At 39.1% G+C, this 17,600-nt stretch overlaps 1 protein-coding gene across 5 annotated transcripts in view; it reads right to left on the reverse strand.

The window, feature by feature from the left end:
- Positions 1-17,600, reverse strand: part of LOC133616043 (C-myc promoter-binding protein-like) — a 112,377-nt gene that overhangs the window by 66,927 nt on the left and 27,850 nt on the right. For all 5 annotated transcript variants that reach the window (XM_061975047.1, XM_061975048.1, XM_061975046.1 and 2 more), the window contains 4 exons: positions 14,112-14,439; positions 8,598-8,844; positions 6,707-6,776; positions 4,514-4,683 (listed from right to left, as the gene is read on the reverse strand). In XM_061975047.1, coding sequence (XP_061831031.1) covers positions 4,514-4,683; positions 6,707-6,776; positions 8,598-8,844; positions 14,112-14,419 — 795 coding nt within the window. In that variant the 5' untranslated portion in view covers positions 14,420-14,439. The remainder of the gene's footprint in view (positions 1-4,513; positions 4,684-6,706; positions 6,777-8,597; positions 8,845-14,111; positions 14,440-17,600) is intronic.

Genomic DNA, 17,600 nt, shown 5'->3' on the forward strand with positions numbered 1-17,600 from the left:
ATCTGCTGGTGTCGGTCCACTCTGTTTCCTGAGATCCAGGGTCAACGCAGCCGTCTACCAGCAAGTTTTAGAGCACTTCATGCTTCCTGCTGCTGACCTGCTCTATGGAGATGGAGATTTCAAGTTCCAACAGGACTTGGCGCCTGCACACAGCGCAAAATCTACCCGTGCCTGGTTTACGGACCATGGTATTTCTGTTCTAAATTGGCCCGCCAACTCCCCTGACCTTAGCCCCATAGAAAATCTGTGGGGTATTGTGAAAAGGAAGATGCAGAATGCCAGACCCAAAAACGCAGAAGAGTTGAAGGCCACTATCAGAGCAACCTGGGCTCTCATAACACCTGAGCAGTGCCAGAAACTCATCGACTCCATGCCACGCCGCATTAACGCAGTAATTGAGGCAAAAGGAGCTCCAACCAAGTATTGAGTATTGTACATGCTCATATTTTTCATTTTCATACTTTTCAGTTGGCCAACATTTCTAAAAATCCCTTTTTTGTATTAGCCTTAAGTAATATTCTAATTTTGTGACACACGGAATTTTGGATTTTCATTTGTTGCCACTTCAAATCATCAAAATTAAATGAAATAAACATTTGAATGCATCAGTCTGTATGCAATGAATAAATATAATGTACAAGTTACACCTTTTGAATGCAATTACTGAAATAAATCAAGTTTTTCAAAATATTCTAATTTACTGGCTTTTACCTGTATATAGTTTTAGTAAATCACAGAATGAAGGCTTCGGAGTCTCATAAGCACGATCTAAAAGATGAAACATACCGTATTTAAATACATACATATTACATTAAAAGGGAACAATAGTGATTACAATCTACATTTAACACACTTTCATGTGGTCTAGATAATGTTTTGAATATAACGATTCTGATTCTGAATATGTTTTGGTGTAAATTTTGCTCCACTGTCATATTTTTCATGCCCTTTCTGAGTTTGTCTGCAAGCGCTTCATTTGTGGAGGAGTTCCCTATAGATGAACCCAAAAGATGCAAAGACCACACTGGTGACTTCTGTACCATGATGCTTTTCTCTGCACACAACAGGCCGCGCACGCAATTTCGTGACATCACAAATATGCGACCATACAGGGCAGGTTGAGGAGCCACACAGCAGATAAGCCTTTATTGTTATTGTCTCATTTCATCTGTTGATGTATTGTGAATCCCTAACCACAAAATTAGGTACACCTGGACACTCTCCAATCATTACAAGAGCATGCATAAAAAAGCTTGCATTTGCCACGATTAGATGAAAATAATACTTTATCCTGCTTTCTCTTTGTTCTCTCAAACCAAGTTGTAATGGCACTATCTTTTAGCAGCAATTTTTAGAGGCTAATTCAACTTTGCGATGACTAAACAGTCCCCTACAAAAAGTTGTAGACAAATTAATTAAATTAATTGGAAAACATCAGAGCGGCCGGGAGGGTGTGAGACAAGAAGGCATACAGGTAAAAGCCAGTAAATTAGAATATTTTGAAAAACTTGATTTATTTCAGTAATTGCATTCAAAAGGTGTAACTTGTACATTATATTTATTCATTGCACACAGACTGATGCATTCAAATGTTTATTTCATTTAATTTTGATGATTTGAAGTGGCAACAAATGAAAATCCAAAATTCCGTGTGTCACAAAATTAGAATATTACTTAAGGCTAATACAAAAAAGGGATTTTTAGAAATGTTGGCCAACTGAAAAGTATGAAAATGAAAAATATGAGCATGTACAATACTCAATACTTGGTTGGAGCTCCTTTTGCCTCAATTACTGCGTTAATGCGGCGTGGCATGGAGTCGATGAGTTTCTGGCACTGCTCAGGTGTTATGAGAGCCCAGGTTGCTCTGATAGTGGCCTTCAACTCTTCTGCGTTTTTGGGTCTGGCATTCTGCATCTTCCTTTTCACAATACCCCACAGATTTTCTATGGGGCTAAGGTCAGGGGAGTTGGCGGGCCAATTTAGAACAGAAATACCATGGTCCGTAAACCAGGCACGGGTAGATTTTGCGCTGTGTGCAGGCGCCAAGTCCTGTTGGAACTTGAAATCTCCATCTCCATAGAGCAGGTTCAGCAGCAGGAAGCATGAAGTGCTCTAAAACTTGCTGGTAGACGGCTGCGTTGACCCTGGATCTCAGGAAACAGAGTGGACCGACACCAGCAGATGACATGGCACCCCAAACCATCACTGATGGTGGAAACTTTACACTAGACTTCAGGCAACGTGGATCCTGTGCCTCTCCTGTCTTCCTCCAGACTCTGGGACCTCGATTTCCAAAGGAAATGCAAAATTTGCTTTCGTCAGAAAACATGACTTTGGACCACTCAGCAGCAGTCCAGCTGGTGTCGGTCCACTCTGTTTCCTGAGATCCAGGGTCAACGCAGCCGTCTACCAGCAAGTTTTAGAGCACTTCATGCTTCCTGCTGCTGACCTGCTCTATGGAGATGGAGATTTCAAGTTCCAACAGGACTTGGCGCCTGCACACAGCGCAAAATCTACCCGTGCCTGGTTTACGGACCATGGTATTTCTGTTCTAAATTGGCCCGCCAACTCCCCTGACCTTAGCCCCATAGAAAATCTGTGGGGTATTGTGAAAAGGAAGATGCAGAATGCCAGACCCAAAAACGCAGAAGAGTTGAAGGCCACTATCAGAGCAACCTGGGCTCTCATAACACCTGAGCAGTGCCAGAAACTCATCGACTCCATGCCACGCCGCATTAACGCAGTAATTGAGGCAAAAGGAGCTCCAACCAAGTATTGAGTATTGTACATGCTCATATTTTTCATTTTCATACTTTTCAGTTGGCCAACATTTCTAAAAATCCCTTTTTTGTATTAGCCTTAAGTAATATTCTAATTTTGTGACACACGGAATTTTGGATTTTCATTTGTTGCCACTTCAAATCATCAAAATTAAATGAAATAAACATTTGAATGCATCAGTCTGTGTGCAATGAATAAATATAATGTACAAGTTACACCTTTTGAATGCAATTACTGAAATAAATCAAGTTTTTCAAAATATTCTAATTTACTGGCTTTTACCTGTATATGACACAACTGATTCACTATGTAAAAAGACATTGTTCAAAAGGATCCACAACTGTCTACAAGTTCACACCCAAATGCAAGAACCTTATGAGACTTTGGCATTGTAACACAAGTATCCAACATTTTATCAACATGTATAGGTTAGAAAATAAGAAAATCATCCGAGTCCCCTTTAAAGGAGAACTACAATTTTTGTGGAATTTTGTCAACCATTCACAATTATACTGAGAGACATGACGATGGATGTTGTGTTTTTTTTGCACTTTAAATATTAAATAAAGGCAATCAAAAGTCAGTTTACAATTGACCCCATGCAAGCCACACTATTCTGCCTATAAAGCCCTTAAAAACATCCAAACCCCTTTATTGAGGTTTTATCTACATGATGTAAGTATACTGTATATGTAATATAGTATCGGGCACATATATAATAACATTCTAATATTTACATATTTTGATAATTTTAAGCATACCCGGCCGGCGCAGTAATTTAAAAAATGCATCACGTTTGCTTTTTTTTCTTTATCACTGATTACTACTCACTGCAGACTTTATAAGACCCAACAAACATAATAACATCACTTACTGTGGAATGTCTGCTGCCATTAGGATGTCGACTTCTAAGATGTTCATATATTCCAATTTAGATGAAGAATGACTATAATCCTCAAGAAGAAACGGGGTGGGGGGGTGGACCCAAGCGTCTTTTAATGTTGTTCTTGCCATTTCCGGGTCCTAAATGGCTGTTAAGGTGTACCAACTTGTCGGAATATGTCCTCAGACATCTTCTGTCCAGGTGAGATGCATGATTTATGATCTACAATAAAATTACAGGGAGCGAGGAAGCGAGGAAACACCTCACTGGCCGATCATGTTATAATTGTACACAGACTTGTGATCACAGCGAGGCTATAAATAGTTTGTCTGCGTTAGCGCTTATAATAACAATATCAGTAATACCTGGTTATTATTCAAATTACGAAATGTAAATGGAGTATTGTTGGCAGGTTTTGAATGGTTATTTATTGGATTTTATGGGCAAAATAGAGGACCTCACATTGGCTCAGCTCTAAGGGGACTTTTATTTATGTTTAATTACAAGTTAGAATGCATTAAAAAAAAATCCATCAATTGTCGTGTCTTTCATAATGATTGTGAACGATAGGCAAAATTCCAAAAAAAAGTGCAGTTCCTCTTTATACGGATCAAAATGCCCTTTCTAAAAAGGATGGGCCCACCTGACAATGTTGTTATGTGCTTATTGCACTGACCATGCACAACTCACACATTTAGGATATTCTGATGTGTCTAAGGATAAGTCTGTGACGATGACGGGTCTATTAGGGTTCTCATATTCAGTTGTAGCCTCTTTGACGACACAGCAGATATGTTTGTTTGAATAAGGACAAAAGAGTCATAGAAGATAGAAGTGCTATCCTACCTTCTCTCCAGAGGCTCCAGTTAGGACAAAAGTAGAGAAAACAGGCAGGGGGTATTTGGTGTTGACTGGCCAACACTCAATTGTGGCCCCCATGGGAAGGCAGAAGAGAGGAACAGATTCGGGCAGTGGGAAAGACTCATAGTTCTCTATAGGATATCTGCAGAATAGTCCTAAGTGGGACAAATAGACAACCCTGTGAGTGTCATTTCATGTGCCAGACCTTAAGTAGTACTTTTAAACAAAAAAATAACGTTTGAGTGAAAAAAAATAATGGTGCACAGTCATCACATATTCTTGCTCATAGTTGAATAAAAAGTAGCAATTAGATTTGTGTCTGTGTGATTCAATGAGATGTGGTTTAGCAGAGATGTTTTCAGCAACAATTTGTTATTTGTACATACACATACTGTATTCCCACAAAACACTAAACAAAACACAAAACTACATAAGACGGAATACCAAAGTTAATTGAAGAACCTAAAATACTTGTCTGTATAATTATACTTTTATATACTGTTGCAATATGTCAAGAAAAATTACATCTCTGTCGAGGCAAAACTTTTGAAAAAAAACTGCTGTCTAATGACAACAAAATCTTTGTCGAGGCAAAACTTTTGAAAAAAAACTGCTGTCTAATGACAACAAAAAATAAAAATAACTTTCAGAGGGGTGGTGTATAGGCATGAGCTTTAAGTTCTGACTGTTGAAGTTAAAGGGCAACTGCACATTTTTGGGTATTTTGCCTATCACTCATAATACTGATGTGAGGAAAGCACACATATGTTTTTCTTTTTTATGCATTCTAACTCCTGTGTAAACGCTAGCAAAAGTAAGCTAACAATGGAGGTAATGGGATTTGTTCTATTCCGCCTATAAAGCGCTATTAAAAACAGCCGAATACCTTCTTCAATATTTGATATACCGGTACTGTACATGCTGTAAGTATATATGTAAAGGAGTAAAGGCACATTCATAATAACATGTCATATTTATGTAGTTTTGGTAATTTTTTGTCACAGTAATTTCACAGACGCATCAGAAGGTTTGCTATTTCCTTCAACAATAACAAAAACTACTAATCATGGCAGACTTCATGAGAGACAATGACTACTTTGGGACAAATTATGATCCAGAACCTTATATTTTTGAGCCTGTGTATACGAAGGATGAGCTACACGTTTTAGAAGCTGAATGATAAGCAGATCCAGCAAGTAGCACTATTGCTAAGTGCTAAAAAAAATTTAAATTTCTCGCCATCTACGGGTCTAAGTTAAATGTCAAAGTTGACCAACTTCTCAGTTCCACTGAAAGTATCTCATTCAACTATACAGGTGAGAGGCATGATTAATGATATGGAATTAACTTTCACCAACTCAAGAGGCGATGAGTTAGCGCTTATAGTAACAATATCGCTAATACTTGGTTAATATCCAGGTCACAACATGTAAATCGAGTATTGTTGGCGTTTTTTCAAGAGAGCTTTATGGTCGCAATAGATTACTTCCATTAGCTGTGTTGTTAGCCACCTTGTACTTGCTGTATATTACAAATTAGAATGCATAAAAAAGAAAGACATATGTGTTCTTGTCTTACATAGAGATTGTGAATGATGGGCAAAATTCCTTAAGAAGTGCAATTTAATCGGGCTGTCTTTAGAAACAATTCGATTGAACAATATTTTTCAACACATTTAATAGAACAACAAAAAGTTACTAGATTTGCAATCCATACAATGCAGTCCTCTTATTCAACAAATTAAATCAGACATATCAAATATTTGTTTCCAAGCTCAAATTGCTCTATTATGGATTAGGCTTAGTGTGAGACACTGAAAATGAACTTCACATATACGCAATTTTGGTGAAAAACTAATATTATTCTAACTCCAGCAACTTGACATTTTTTATGAGTAATGTCAAGTCCTAACATATAGTTAGCTCAACATGTTTCAACAAGCCTGCACGTGCAAGCAAAACTGTAGTCAATTAGGCAGATCTTTTTTAACATTATTTCAGAAAAAGGCTGATGCAACAAAAGAATTAGGTGGTGAATTCTAATAGGATAAATAATTACTACAATGTGAAATGAACTCAAATGATTGTCCTTAAAGCCAAAACAAATGCATTATTTTAGATTGTTCAGTTATTCAAGGCTACAAAATATTTTTCTAACTAGTCTATATTTACAACATACCTGCTTTATATGCTATGGAGTTGGTTTTGGTCACAGACTTTTTATAACACAAGTACACAGAGGATCCCCACTGAAAACAGAAGCACAAGAAGAAACAGTAAGCATACTTGTTATACTTGTCGAAAAATTCTAATTCGGATTCTGAAAAGGCAAAAAAACCCAAGTAAGATATAAATTAACTAGAGCTGTCAACGCGTAAACTTTGACAGCGATAACTATCAGTTCCTTTAATGGCGATACTTTTTTTAACATGCGATTAAGATTATTTGACCTTCAGCCCCTTCCATAGATTGGGGTAAAGTGTAACGGCGACCAGTTACTGTGGAGCCACAGGCTTGAAAACAACTAGCAGAACTGCAAAAAGAAAGGGGGACCTTATGGAAATCTCAGAACCAAAGCCATGACAAGTCGTTCTCCGGACATGACAAGACAATTTTACCTTCAATCGCCGTGATACAACATCATTGGAGCGAACGCTGAGCTATGGTATATTCTTTTATAACCTGTTATAAATGATCTCATTGCAATTGCAGAATATTTAACAGGCTGAATATTACATTTTATTAATAAATACATAAATAACATTAAAACACTGTCATGCAGAAATATGAATGCCATTAACTTGCAATACTGTGCAGAAGTTTTGGACAATAATTACATAAGCACACTATATTTACTCATCACCCTGAAGAAGAAAGCAATAAGGGTAATTCATAAGGCAAGATAAAGGGATCACACAAATGCATATTTCTTACATTCAAAACTATTGAAATTGAAAGATACTATGTAACTACAAACAGTACAAATTACCTATAAAGCAAAATAAAGTGTAAAGTGAGTAAAGTGGGTAAAAGATTATTGAAAATTATTTTATTAAGACCGGTACATTTTTCATTGTATATAATAATAATGATGATAACTAAGCTAGTGACTTGATTTATAAAACAAGGGGTGGGAGTAAATATGAGTAAATATTTTGGATATGAAAAAAACTTAACCATTATGTAATGTTTTAATTTTTTTAATGTGTTTTCATTGTGAAATATTTGTTTCTATTTTTATACCTTACTGTAATGTTATCAAGACTATTTCCTTTTTTCCAATATGCCTTCGTTTGCGTTGTTTTTAACAGTAGAAAAAAATATCACCGAACATCTTTGACAATCAAAGAATGATCGTTACAATCCACATTTGGTGTTATTAATACATGAAACTGCTATCTAAACATGGAAGTGTAGCTCCTCTCCTCTAAATGCAAGTGCTCCTAAAGCAGGAATATAAATTCTGTATTCGTACAAAATAGGAAATCTGGCAAGACACCAACGCACTGCAAGTATTTCTTTTATTCTCTTTAAAAACGTGTTTATATCCTTTTCGTGTTGAGATCTTTTAAAAAGCATAATGTTAAAAAAAACACTTAATTAAAGCAAATTAATTGTCCAGCCATGGTATTACAAACTTTAAAAATGTTCTGTCTAGAGTACACTTATTAATGACAACATTTTATACTATGGCCAAAATGCGATTAATCGTGATTAAATATTGTAATCGTTTGACAGCCCTAAAATTAACAAAATATTGTATATACTCTAGTCCAAACCTTGGAATATTCCCCTCACACATATTAAACACATTGTAAATCTAATACAAAATTAAGAAGCTATCACTTCACAAAGCTCCAGTTACACAATATCACATCTTGTCAAACTCATATTTCTAATGGAAATGATAAATGAATAATCAAGTGAGAAAACGCGCTATACGATTGACAATCTTTGAGCACCTCACGGTTTGCTTATGATACAAGTCGATTATAAAATTATAAACAATTTATGATGTGTCTTTGATGTGTGTGTGTGTGTGTGTGTGTGTGTGTGGGAGGGGGTCTCACCATACTGCTGTTGAGATTCTTGTCCACCTTGCAGAAGGTGTGGGGAGGGGCTTCTCCTTTGCTTGGGACAATGATACAGATGTCAGTGACAGCCAGAGCAGCATGTGGTTGGCTCTCAGGTGCCCGTTGGTAAGTGACATAAATACGCTGGGAGGAGTTTCCACTGATGTTGGCTGGGCGACCAGAGGGTGTGGTCTGGATAAGCTGGCAGCCCTGCTTCAGTCGCTCCTTCCACTCATAAAGGACACTGTGGGAACGAACAGAAAGTATATGCCAAACAAAACCAATACAGGTAGGTACAGTTTAGTTCACACTATGGCTTTTCATATGAAGAGGTAGAACATCTGGTGGATTGGTGAAAAAGTTACAACATTTGAATCAGTGTAAAAAACACCATAAAGATGGTGGACTTCCGCTTTGTACAACGGAGCAGCTCTGGAAGTGATCTCCAGCCTCTGGTATCTTAGGGTAGCCAAAGACCTCACATGGAGTCACAACACTTACTCAAATATGCTCACCAGCGTCTCTACATTAGACTAGACTTCCTTTTTATTGTCATTCAAATTTGAACTTTACAGTACAGATAAGAACGAAATTTCATTTCATCAGCTCATGGTAGTGCAGGATAAAAAAGCAATAAGGTGCATTTATAAATAAATAAATAGGTTACTGTACAGATAAATATATTGCACTTTTTCACATGCGTCCACGTTTATGGATGTATGTTATATTGTCTTTTTTATTCCAGCGAGTTAATCCATTTTGGGGGGAGTTGAGGGGATTTTTATGATGCGTTCAAGAGTCTTACAGCCTGAGGGAAGAAGCTGTTACAGAACCTGGAGGTTCTGCTTCGGAGGCTGCGGAACCTCTTTCTAGAGTCCAGCAGTGAAAACAGTCCTTGGTGGGGGTGGGAGGAGTCTTTGCAGATTTTCTGAGCCCTGGTCAGGCAGCGGCTTTTTGCGATCTCCTGGATAGGAGGAAGAGGAGTCCTGATGATCTTTTCCGCCGTCCTCACCACTCTCTGGAGAGACTTCCAGTCTGAGGCACTGCAGGCTCCAGTCCAGACAGAGATGCTGTTGGTCAGCAGGCTCTCTATAGTGCCTCTGTAGAATGTGGTGAGAATGGGGGGAGGGAGCTGTGCTCTTTTCATCCGGCATGGAGGATGCAGCCCTGGGGGGAGCCGATGCTCAGGGAGATGGCACTGGAGGTGTTGTTGCCCACTCTCACAGATTGGGGTCTGTCTGTGAGGAAGTCAAGCAGCCAGTTGCATAGGGGGGTACTGAATCCAAGGGGGGCCAGTTTGCTCACCAAGTGCTGCGGGATGATGGTGCTGAATGCCGAGCTAAAGTCCAGAAACAACATCCGCACGTGTGTGTCCTTTCCTTCCAGATGTTCTAAGCTCAGGTGGAGTGCAGAGGAGATGGCGTCCTCTGTGGAACGGTTAGGGCGATAAGCAAACTGGTATGGGTCGAATGTGGGGAGAAGTCTGGAGACAATATATTCCTTTACCAGCCTCTCGAAGCACTTCATTATGATGGGGGTGAGTGCAACGGGGCGATAATCATTGAGGGAGGCGATGGGGTATGTTTATATCTAGAATTCACTTAAATTCAAGTATTTCATATATATATATATATATATATATATATATATATATATATATATATATATATATATATAAATAAAATAAATACTTGACTTTCAGTGAATTCTAGCTGTATACACATATACATATATATATATATATATATATATATATATATATATATATATATATATATATATATATATGTATTTTATTTAATATATATACATATAAATAAAATAAATACTTGAATTTCAGTGTTCATTTATTTACACATAAACACACATAACACTCCTCTCTACTCATTGTTGTCTTTGAAAGTGCAATGCTTTGCAGCCAGTAGCACAGCCTTTGAAGGAGCATAGGTATGGGCAGTGTAATATTCTGGGTTGGAGTCAATAACCAGACGAGGTGACGAAGTTACATCTCTTTACTTCATACTTCAGAACCGACTCCCACACTTGCCGTGAGGGTGCGCAATACAACGTAAACCGTTGGCCAACCAAAAAGTAACCACAGAACACTATACGGTATAGTGTTCTGTGGTTACTTTTTGGTTGGCCAAGCAGACGTGACGACAGGCTATCCTCACTCAGGTCCGCACGGACCAGGAGGGGGTGTGCCTTAAGTCCGGCTGGAAATCGGGAGAAATTCGGGAGAATAGTTGTCCCGGGAGATTTTCGGGAGAGGCACTGAAAGTCTCCCGGAAAATTTGGGAGGGTTGGTAAGTATGACCACCACAGACATCACCAACAGATGCGGAAAGAGAGTTCTCTGTATCACAAGTTTCCCACCCACCTTGCACATCCTTTCACTGAACAAATCTGGAGAAAGGTACATAAAAATATGTGCTGCCTTGAAGGTCGCAATGAGTACAGTGAACTCCATGATCCATTAATGGAAGAAGCTTGGAACCACCAGGAGTTTTCCTTGAGCTGGCCAGCCGTCTAAACCGAAAGATTGGGGTCAGGGAGGTGACCAAAAACTTGATGGTCACTCTGTCAGAGCTATAGCATTACAAAAGGACAAACATCTCTGCAGCAATCCACCAATCAGCCCTGTGTGCTGGATTGGCCAGACACAAGTCACTTCTTCATAAAAGTTTGCCAAAAATCACCTGAAAGACTCTCAACACAATGAGAAACAACATTCTCTGGTCTGATCAGACAAAAATTGAACTTTTTGGCATGAATGCCAGGCGTCATGCTTGGAGGAAATCAGGCACCGCTCATCATCAGGTCTATACCATCCCTACAGTGAAGCATGGTGGTGGCAGAATTATACTGTGAGGATGTTTTTCAGTGGAGGGAACTGGGAGACTAGTCACGATAGAGGGAAAGATGAATATAGAAATGTACACACACATGCTGGATGTAAACCTGATTCACAGCACTCTTGAATTTAAGACTGGGGCGACGGTTCTCTTCTTTCAGCAGGATAGCGACCCTAAGCACACAGCAATTATATCAAAGGAATGGCTACAGGACAACTACTCTGTGATTGTCCTTGAGTGGCCCAGCCAGAGCCCAGACTTGAAATCCGATTGAACATCTCTGGAGACATCTAAAAATGGCTGTGCACCGACGCATCCCATCCAAACTTTTGGAGCTTGAGAGGTGCTACAAAGAGAAATGGATGAAACTGCCCAAAGATAGGAGTGCCAAGCTTGTGGCATCGTATTCAAAAAGACTTGAGGCTGTAATTTCTGCCAAAGGTGCATCAACTAAGTATAGAACAAAGGCTATAAACACTAACGTACATGTGATTTTTTTTGTTTTGTATTTTTAATAAATTTCAAAAAAGCTCTAAAAAAACCACACTTTTGCAATGTCATTTTGGGGTATTATATGCAGAATTTTGAGGACAAAAATAATTTTATTACGTTCTAACAGTTGTTAGTTAAAAAAAATCTAAATATTTCAGTGTGTTTATAAGTACTTTTTAAACACATTCACATTACGTCAAGTCCGGCTCATTAAATATGCTTGGTGGTCAAGCCAGCGTCTGTTCTCAATGGGTTCTAGTCGCCATTTAGCCTTTCTTGAAAAAAAAAGTCCTATGCTTGCGTTGTTTTAGGCTGTTAGAACCACTCAACTCACGAAACGGAGTCCCTCGAGAGGAAATCAAAAAAGGTGGAAGAGTGCAAGACTTTACCATACGAAGGACAAGAAAGGTAGCACGCATTCCAGTCCAAGGGAGAACGCACAATTTTGCAGTGATCACTTCGTTAAAGGTTTGTTTGATATACTTTTAACGTTTAATGTTTCCCATTTAAATGTTATCTTAATATAATTTGTATTTCTTAAACACATTTTTGCTACAAGTGTTTCGTAAAGCATTAACTCGGCAAAGTCTGAATAAAAGAAAGCAAATGTGACCAAAAGCTAAAGAGTTAAGCTTTGAAAGGCAACAATCATAAATGAAACGTTAAGCACATACACACTGTTGACATCTATTGTTGTATTTCGATATAGACAGGGAAAAACATGCATACTTGTAAACGGCGTGTGCAACAGCAACAACAAACATAGCAGTAGACATGAAGTTAAATCGTGAAATGCAACCTGACCCGAGCAAAAACAATGCATATTTATCCAAAAGAGTCTTGATAGCAATTTTCTTGACCCGGCCACACACGAATAAGTTGTAGCCCTCCATGCTTTTCCAAGTTTTCATCTGTTTTGTCGTGTAGAATGATGTTTGGAACGTCAAATAATTGATATGTCTGGGAACGCGACCAACGGATAATCTTTAATTTTACTCGACAAATCTTTTTTTAATAAAGTATAGGTATCTATTCCATTGCATAGTTTGTTTTTTTGCTCGTATCTGCTTTTTGCAGAAAGATCTAGACCAGTGGTGCCCACACTTTTTCAGCAGGCGAGCTACTTTTTAAATGACCAAGTCGAGGTGATCTACCTCATATATATATACATAAATATATATTTTTACATTTTTTTGCCGTTTTTGTTCACATGTTAAAGGTGTACAAAATACATGATGCACGTTTAACATATAGATTCCCATCTTTCATGAAGACAAGAATATAAGTTGGTGTATTACCTGATTCTGATGACTTGCATGGATTGTAATCAGACAAGATTCACAGTAGTGCTGACAACTTCCACAATTTCGATTTTACATCGTGGAGGAGAAAAAAAAAAGTCCTCTTTTCTGTCCAAAACCACATTGAAGTGGTTGGTTTTGGCATCCTGTTTGTCTAGCTTCCATACTCGGGTTTTATACACTTTACAAGAAATACATTGACGGCAAACTCCGTGGCTTGCTGGCTTGCTAGCTTGTTTGCGCTAGCTTTCGGAGACTCTTATTTTGTTAGCGCAAGCAGCATCGAGCAGCACTTTTATTGTGAAGACAGGAACTGTGCGGTCAGTCTCTGGGCTTTTGACGGCACGATTGGAATAAAAACTGTTTCTTCCTTCCTTTTTTTTCCATCACACTGAGCTGGCTGCAGCCAGCGTCATCTCACAAAACCCTCGGGTGCCTTGAATGTCAATCAAGTAACGTCATAGGGAAGATTTATGATCGCTAATTTTTAAGTCTATTTTTTTAATGCCTGGCTGGCGATCGGCTGACACACCGTGCGCGATTGACCGGTAGCTCGCGATCGACGTAATGGGCACCCCTGATCTAGACCCCTTGTGTACTCAGTTTGTGCGCTGCTTGCAGTACAACAGCCATTTTGGCTTGGTTGACCACCACTTTTTTTCACTTCCGGGAAAAAGTCACGAAATACAAGCAATTGACAACCGTGATAATTTTGGTCGCAAGAACCGAAATATTACTTTTTCATATCACTACATCTCTACAAGATAAAATTCAACACAAATTAGTGCTTTTTCATTATGGTGACAGGACACCAACAAATATGTATCCTTTGTCAAAAAAAAATGTAAGGTTGGAATTCTTACCTTAAGTCAGTGAGTGGTGGCTTGTCACAACCTCGCCTATAGCACAAGAAAATCTGAGGTGTCATGAGCCCTCCATTATTGAGATCAGCTAAATGTCCGTTTGGTGTTGTTTCAATGCATGTGAACCCTGGGGGAACCTCATCACCCATCGAGCGGATCACCACGGCCACATCAGTGATGGGAGCCTTCGGCTTGGCAGTTTTGTGGCAGGCATCGTCAAAGTGAATTTCCCGGTCCAAAGGCTTAGATGAATCCGTCAGTCCAGCCACCACAAAGTAGTCAGCTACTCGAGGGCCTTTGTCCTCCATTTCCCATTCCCGCTAGGTGCCTGTAAATCAGGAAGAGAGACATATTAAGACAAAAAAAAGTTTAAAAGTTTGCAAGCATAATAAATCTGCACAGTGCACACAAAATAAAAAAACAGTGACTTCGATTCAAACTAATATGCGATTTAATTTCAAAATGATGACAAGCTGCATCACAGACGCCATGCCACACTTGCTGCACTGTGATTAGCTAAGCATGACGTTGGGAACCTCCTTCCCACTCTTCACCTCCGCCAGCAGTGGAGCCAATACAGCCTGGCGAGGCGCGCTGCTATTATTCTCTGGCTGTATGTGGGAGAAGCAACCGCATGATTTAGTCCCTCTTTGACTTACGGATTGTGCAGTGGCGCCAATTCAAAATTCAGCAAATTCCTCTGATTGTTTTCGCACCCTTGCAATTTTAACCAATTACCACAAATTTGACTTGGACTTGGACTTGGGTCTGGGCGTCGAATCGCTTCTCCCCCTCTGGTTTTGTCGTGTCTCAAACACGACAAAACAGACTAGTTTCAGATTTTGTTAATCCATCCATCTATTTTGTACCGCTTGTCCTAGCTGACTTTATTCCAACTTTTTGAAAAAGCTGTCTTTATTACCTGCCTTAATGTACTGTGGAGTGAGTGTGCCATGTTTCTGACTTAATGGACATAATATCAGTCTTTCCATTCATTTCCATTTTAGAAAGGAAGAAAGAAAAGGTCTACATAACATGTAATAGTGGTTCTTTGGTCAAAATGTTGCATATATTGTTTTTTAGACCCTTTAAGCATTTCTCACCGTCTCTTTGGGATGCGCTGTTTTGTGGGCGATCTTATTTACGTGTCTCCACTTTGACTACGTCTTCTTTGTTGTAGTTTTTAGCACTTGCATAGTGAGTCTACTGAGAGATACGTTTCAACTATACACTAAGTTGTATTAGAAATGGCAACAGTGCAGGATCCATTTGCATGTACAAGCCAATCTGTCCAACGACAAGAGGATTGCAAAAAAGAAGGAGCTTATTGACTACAGCGCGGACTACAATGGCGGCCTCAGGCTAAGCTCTCTGGGTAAAACGTTACCATATACAGTGGAACCTTGATTTACAAACTTAATTGGTTCTTGAACAGGTTTCGTAAATCAAAAAGTTAGTATAGTCAAGCAGAGTTCCCCATTAGAATCAATGTAAATATGAACAATGCGTTCCAAAGATATGCACCTGGGGATAGGTTGATTGGCAACACTAAATTGGCCTTAGTGTGTGAATGTGAGTGTGAGAGATAAATCTATCTCTGTTGGCCCTGCGATGAAGTGGTGACTTGTCCAGGGTGTACCCCGCTTTCCGCCCGAGTGCAGCGGGGATAGGCTCCAGCACCCCAAGAGAGACAATCAGTAGAAAATGAATTGATGGAGTTTCAGCCTTGACAAAAGTCTTTGTTGGTAAACGTTTGTACTCTTTGAACATAATATAAAGTGCTATACAGTACTGTATATCAAACATAACAAGGGGTGATTGATCAATGTCCTATTTAATAACAATCTGAACTGTGCTGTAAGCACTGCTCTGGCAACAGACGCAGACGTCACTAGGGTGGCCTCACAAAAGATCAAAATCACTATTACAGCCATATTGTCACAATAATAAACATTAAAACAATTAAATCTACCCACAAGGAGCTGAAAAGAAAGTAAGGAGAGTAAAAGACCCCCCTCCCCACACACACCCGTTTCCACGTGTGCTCTTGTGCTTCTACAAGAAAGGTACAGTACCTGTCGTGTCTTTTCCAGCCGATGAAGTAAGTCTGCTCTGTCATCGTTTTTTAGTAATATACGAAGCCTGCTTGTCAACCTTCCTCCTACTTGCGAGCGCCATTAATATATATTTTGGGGTCCTTAAACACACACCATAATAATACCCACATGTTGAAGCACAGTACGTATGACTACGGTAGCCGTAATGCCCGACAATCCATCAAGCGGTGCGGCTTCATAGTTTACCAAAGTCGTACTAAAACATTTTGACAGATTTTTGAGCGCCGTGTGTAATTTTCGATATTCTCAATGAAACGTTTTAGGCTTGCTTTCCAGCAATATGGCAGTCCACACATAACTCTTATGTGTGACTGCCATCTACCAGTCACACTTATCATTACTTATTCATTAAGGCGCACTGTCGATTTTTGAGAAAATTAAAGGATTTTAAGTGTGCCTTATAGTCAGAAAAATACACTATTCCCTCCTTTTTTCCCACGCTGGTCTGTTGGCTTTTTGGGACCCATATTGAGTTAGCAACATGGACAAAACCTGCCAAAAATGGAAAGGAAAAAAAAAAAATCACCCAAAGGCACACATGCTGTACTGAATGAAGCACTGAGACGTGACAAGGTAGTCTCCTGTGAGTGAGTAGAGGGTTGCTACAATCATTTTCCCTGCGTTTTTGTTTGACAGGCATGACTGAATGAAGCGTTCATACACAGATACATGGTTCGCACACAGAAGCATACAAGTCTTGATCTAAAAGTTTGTCAATCGAAAAGTTTGCAAATAGAAAGGTTCGTAAATTGAGGTTCCCTTGTATGGAGATATCCACTGACGAGAAAGGGCAGAAAACATTACAGGACATAGCAGATTCCATATGGCTCGCTTGGCGGACGTATGAAGGAAGGCAAACATGATTTTATAAATATCTCTGAAATGCCCCCAGTTTGATTTCAAATTTTGGGGACTTTTAGGGATTCCAAATACACATAAGCAGGTACCATCAGGTTAGAAAAGTTGGTTTTGCATAATAGGGCCCTTTTAAACTGTTGACCAAACTTGACCTATTGGAGGTTTCTTTAATGCTCATGGTCTTAAACAGGGTTTGTGTGTGTGTGTGTGTGTGTGTGTGTGTGTGTGTGTGTGTGTGTGTGTGTGTGTGTGTGTGCGTGTAAATATCCTACCAGAGAATCGTGATCTCAACTCTAAGCAAAAAAAAATGTGATTCACAATTTTTGCAGGCCCACAGCATAAATAAAAAGACAAATCATACCCAGAACAAGATTAGGTGGATGAGTGCAAAATCTTACAACGCTCATCTAATTTGATGTATCTGCTTTTTCACGGTGGTGTTTTCCATTTTGCAGCTTTCCCAACCAGAGCTATCGTTTACAATAGTAAATTGAGTGTTTCTCAGTCATATTAA

The sequence above is a fragment of the Nerophis lumbriciformis genome, linkage group LG15 (assembly GCF_033978685.3).
Source record: "Nerophis lumbriciformis linkage group LG15, RoL_Nlum_v2.1, whole genome shotgun sequence".
Lineage (NCBI taxonomy): Eukaryota > Metazoa > Chordata > Actinopteri > Syngnathiformes > Syngnathidae > Nerophis > Nerophis lumbriciformis.